Source organism: Megalops cyprinoides, chromosome 1 (genome assembly GCF_013368585.1).
Source record: "Megalops cyprinoides isolate fMegCyp1 chromosome 1, fMegCyp1.pri, whole genome shotgun sequence".
Lineage (NCBI taxonomy): Eukaryota > Metazoa > Chordata > Actinopteri > Elopiformes > Megalopidae > Megalops > Megalops cyprinoides.
The window spans coordinates 7984502-7990044 of record NC_050583.1 but is presented as its reverse complement, the minus strand read 5'-3'; the positions used below and the strand labels follow the sequence as shown (position 1 = coordinate 7990044).

General features: G+C 48.5%; 1 protein-coding gene across 3 annotated transcripts in view; it reads left to right on the top strand.

The window, feature by feature from the left end:
- The window catches only part of epn3b (epsin 3b), a 17796-nt gene extending 15545 nt beyond the window's left edge, over positions 1-2251 (top strand). For all 3 annotated transcript variants that reach the window (XM_036545056.1, XM_036545047.1, XM_036545037.1), the window contains 2 exons: positions 1-173; positions 1700-2251. The exon at positions 1-173 is cut by the window's left edge and continues 61 nt beyond it. In XM_036545056.1, coding sequence (XP_036400949.1) covers positions 1-173; positions 1700-2007 — 481 coding nt within the window. In that variant the 3' untranslated portion in view covers positions 2008-2251. The remainder of the gene's footprint in view (positions 174-1699) is intronic.
- The last annotated feature ends 3292 nt before the right edge of the window (positions 2252-5543 follow it).

The following is a 5543-nucleotide window of genomic DNA, read 5'->3' as shown; positions in this document are numbered from 1 at the left end:
CAGCCCAGAGCTCTTCGACCTGTCCCGCCTCGGGGAGACCCTGCGGGTGCCCAGCCCCCGGGCATGTCGGACACCCGAAGCCTTCCTGGGACCCACGGCCGCCTCCCTGGTCAACCTGGACACGCTGATCCCCCCCAACCCCCCCGTCAAGAACAAGAACCCCTTCCTCTCAGGTGAGCTGGCCGGGTTGCTGGTGCGCGCACATACACACACACATACACACACACACACACACACACACACACACACACACACACGTGCGCACACATACACGCGCGCGCACGCGCACGCACGCACATACACACACAAACACACATACACATACACACACACACACACGTGCGCACACATACACACACACACACACACACACACACACATACACATACACACACGTGCACTCACATACACACACACATACACACACACACACGCGCGCGCACCACATAAGCACATACACACACAAACACACACACACACACACACACACGTGCACGCACATACACACACACATACACACACACACACGCGCGCGCACCACATAAGCACACACACACACAAACACACACACACACAGCAGAGCAGGGCCACCAGCAGGGGTGGTGTGGTGCTGAAGGAGCAGCCCAAAGGATCCATTCCCAGGAGGAGAGGTGGCATTGTACCCTTGGGCTAAGGTGCTTAACCGGAACTGCCATGGTAAAGCTATGGAGCAGTGTAAATGGACAAAGTGCACCAGTGTAAGCTGTGAATAAGGCCGTCTGCTGGGTAAATATGTAAAAAGACCACATCACTCAGCAGCACCTACAGCACACAAAGGCATTCTCACAGTCCAGCGTAATGCATTACTGATGTTTGCAAAGCAAACATGCATATCTGTCGTGGCTTTTGCATTTTGCGTGCTGTCTTTCTCTACATCTGGATAATTACTGGAGCAGTACAAAAGAGCTGGCTTGCTCAAGGGTACAAGACTTGACCTTGGATTGAAACTTGCAACCTTCTGAGTACAAGTCAAGTTCTGTAATTACTGCAACAGTAAGTCATTATTATTGTACTGGTCCATGCTTGCGATCCTGTTTGTGGACGTGTTGCAATGATATCAGTTATAATTAGGGAAACAAATGTTATTTTATTTACATGATTCTTTCATCACACCCAAGGAGCCGGATCAGTCTTTTATGTTTTGTAGCAGCTGTTACAGAATGCATTTTCTGAACATTGACACTTTTTCACCTTCTTTTTTCACCTCCCTCTTCCTTTATGCTCTCTTTCTCTCTCCCCCCTTATTTCTCTCTCACTCCTTCTCCTTCTCTCTGTCTCCCTCCTTCTCTCTTTGTCTCTTCCCCCTTCTCTCACCTCTTTGCCTCTCTCACTCCTTCCCTTCCCTCTCAATGTTTTCTTTCTGTTTCTGTCTCTTTCTTTCTCCACCCTTCTCCCTCTCCGTCTCCCTCTTCTTTCTCTTTCTCTTTCTCTTTCTCTCCTACGTTCTCTCTCCCTCCTCTTTGTCTCTCGCTCCTTCTCTCTCTCCCTCTCTTTCTCTCTCTCTCTCTCTGTCTCCCTCTTCTTTCTCTTTCTCTCCTACTTTCTCTCTCCCTCCTCTTTGTCTCTCTCTCCCTCTCTCTCTCTGTCTCTCTCCTCTTTCTTTGTCTCTCTCTCTCCCACCTCTCTGTCTCCCTCCCTCTCGATCTCCCCCCCCCCCCAGGACTCAGCGCCCCTTCGCCCACCAACCCCTTCCACACCGACCAGCCTCGCCTCACCCTAAATCAGATGCGGCCCAGCTCCACCTCGCCCCTGCCCCCGTCGGTGCTCCCCTACAGCGCCTCGCTCCCCCTGCCCCTCAGCCACCAGCCCTCCACCCTGCCCTCCTCCTTCACCCAGCCGCCCACCTTCCCCCCATCCCACGGGCTGCTGGACCTGCCCAGCAACCTACCCCAGCCCCTGCTGCCACTGTCCCCCGCCCCCCCGCCAGGGCCCCTGGGGGACCCGCACAGTCAGAACCCCTTCTTGTGAGGTGCCCCCACCCCCACCCCCTTTCGGGGACTGCTGAGAACGCCGGTTCCCACTCTGTTCTGGAGATCACTGACCTCTGACCGCAGGCTGAAGCTGAAGCTGGAGTTTGAGCTAGAGCTGGAGCGGATGTCACCACACCCTGCCTGAGCTGAAACCCTACTTTACCTGTTTTTAAGATGAGTTTCTGATTTCCTCTCAGCTCTTGGACTGATAATCCCTCCCGACTGTCGCTCTTGCGACAGTGTGTGCGTGTGTGTGTGCGTGTGTGTGTGTGTGTGCGCGCGCGCGTACGTGTGTGTTTGTGTGTGTGTGTGTGTGTGTGTGTGTGTGTGTGTGTGTGTGTGTGAGTGCGTGCACGTGTGTGCGTGCGCGTGTGTGCTTGTGTGTGTGTGTGCATGTGTGTGTGTGTACACGTGCGTGACTGTGTGTGTATGTTTGGATGTGTGTATGCATTCTCGCCTGTGTGTGTGTGTGTGTGTGTGTGTGTGTGTGTGTGTGCATGTGTGTGTGTGTACACATGCGTGACTGTGTGTGTATGTTTGGATGTGTGTATGCATTCTCGCCTGTGTGTGTGTGTGTGCGTGTGTGTGAGAATGAGTGTGTGTGCTTGGAAGAAGGCTGGGACTGCTTACAGTACTCCTCAGTGATCATCAGATCTACATGCAACAGTGTTTTTCTCCCCTGTGGTGTGAGGTTTATAGAAGAGGGGCACATCACAGGTGAATGAACTGCACAAACCTTCCCAGACAAACCCAGCGGGTGCCACCCCTGAACCGCTGCATAAACCCACCCCTCCACATCTCTCTTCTCAGAACTGTGACCCCAAGAGACTGCTGCCGGTGTTGGGGAAACAACAGAACACAGACAAAACGAACCCAAGTGCCCCCCCCCCCCCCCCCTCCCCGCCCCCTTTCATCTTTGGAGTGGTTTTGTAAATGCTTCTTTCACGGGACACTCTTGATCCAGGGCGTACTGTACCTCGGAACCGCGTGCCTGTCTCAGCTGTAGACCCACAATGCATTGGGTGCCGGGAGGCCGGCCGGCAAACCCTCGCAGCCAATGAAATGCTTTTTAGAAGCTCTCCATCTCCTGTTGCCTCAATGAACAATTTTGACCTACCTACGCTTGTGTGAAAGCTCAGAGCCCGGGAGGACAGACTGCATAAAGCGGACTCACGGACGTAGATTTCTGCTGTAGTGTTTTCTGCAGAGGAGAGGAGCAACAGAACTGGACTTTCAGGGGTCAGAGGTCAGACCTGCTTGGGGTTTGATTGCCGCGAGGGGAAGCGCGGTGAGAGAATGGGTGGGATAGAGTACGTGTAACCCGGGAAACACACCGATTACTCATCAACAAATATAAGTCTATAAATAAAATGAAATCGAATAAATCAACTGCCTTTAATTCTTTTTTCTTTACCATACAGTTGCCATGGGACTGCCTCTATATATTATTTTAGGCATTCATTGGAATACATGGCCTCACCTGGGGGGTACAACCCCTGCTCTGACTTGTTCCTCTGGCGCTTGGCTATTTAACGCTGCAGAACCCATGGAAATCTTAAAAGGGAAAAATGTGAAGTATTCAATAATACCAAAAGCAACACTGAACTAACAAAATATCATTGGAACAGGAGTGTAAGTCATATTAACAATATTGAAAATATTAAAATAACTCTAAATTCATTTTTCGTTAGACAGCAGTATAGCATGTAAGTTCATAGCAAGTGTGTCATTACAACAGAGACAAATTTTATGAATGAATGATGTGTTGAGAGAATCCTTATCCCTTCATTATGAATGTGTTGCAGGAGCTTTAATATATGTATTCAAGTAGATGCAGGAGTAATGTGAGTGCCATTGAAACAATGCGTTGTCGGTCTCCGCGCCCCTGTAGGTCAGTTGTGTGTCTGCTTTTGTTCCATCGTGGGTTTTTGTTGTCGCTGTCCTTGTTCTGCCGTAGGAACAGTTGGGTACATCGTGGGCACCAATGCGGCCGAGCTGCTGGAGATCACATTACCATCCTAGAGCTCCCGATTCACCCGCGGCCTTGTGCCGTTAGGCCCCGGCTGGACGTGCTGTACCAAAAGGCACGACAATGTCACACCGCCACGCAGAGATGAGTGGGTGTTTTTGGCGGTCACTTCGTTCCCTGAGCGGCGGGGATGGAACAGCCAAGGTAGAAAGGAGCATCATGCTGTTCCCGCTGTTTAATAAGGGGGGGGAGGGAGCGCTGTGTTCAGATGGTGGGTGGGGTGGGGGGGGGGGGCGACTCAGGCTGCGTTTCGTCACCTCCAGAGTTTACACAGCGCCATGTTCCTGCCTCAGTGTTCCAAGGATGATGATGATGCAGAGTGATTGGAGGAAGGGTGATGTCACAATAGGGATGCCGGTGCAGTTCGTGATTGGCTGAGGGGAAGCAGGGCCCATGATGGCATCATCGTTAACGGTGAGGTCACTCGGAGAAGAGAGCTAAACTTCTCCCCTACTGAACCCGCTTCAACAAAATCCCTTTAAACTGCTCATTGGCTCTTAACAGTGACTTGAGAAGATTTACATGGAAGCAAAAACACTTGAAATAAATGTGCAAGTGGGGTGAGAAACCCCGTCAATGCATTAAAACGGATCTCACTAAACACAGTGAAATGGCATTAAAACGTCATTAAAATATAATAATATTACAACATATAAAACGAATAAGGAGCGATACAATAACAACCAAGGAATTAAAAGATTACATGAAAGAAACAATAGAAGAGTAGACGGGTGCAACTGGTTATGTACTAAAAAACATAATCAGCAATCAGGCATTGTTCACTAGTAAGACTCTTAATAAATATATTTTCTTCTTTTCAGTGATGGTGAATGGAAAATCTAAAACGGGAGAATTTACAGCATACTCACATCTGCTTTCTTCTCATAAATCTCAAGCACTGTGTCCACAATGGTCCCAAAGCAAACACCTGTTGTCTTTACTTCCTTTTCTTTTTTTTCTGCTGCAGACTTCCTGGCTGAAATATTGAAGCTTCCTATATTTTCATGCTTTGAAAAACTTTCAGAAAAGTCAAGACGCCTTCTTCTTCCTCTCTTCTGTGGTGGTTGATTCCTGCTGCTCCAAGGAGTGCTCATTTTAAGGCAACTTCGTTACGACCATTTATTTCTGCTGCATTTATTTATATTCCCAGTAGAGGGCAGCCATTCACTTGGAGTCGAATAATAGTTTTGCAAGCAGGAAAGCTGTAACGTAGTATTTGAGATTTCCCTGATGGCCTTTAAATTCATTCTCAACATGTGGGTTAATGTGTAGCTTTTAAGGAATCTGTCTGGCCATTTGGACAGTGATATGTTTAATAGTAGTGGTAATAATAATATAATAATATAATGATAATAATATAATAATAATAATAATAATAATAATATCTTTGTTTATGCAGCACTTTTCAAGCATACATCACAATGTGCTTCACAGAAACAGAGAGACAATTTGGAGAAATGTGAAATATAAAAAATGCAGAATGAAAAACAGATCGAAAATAATAA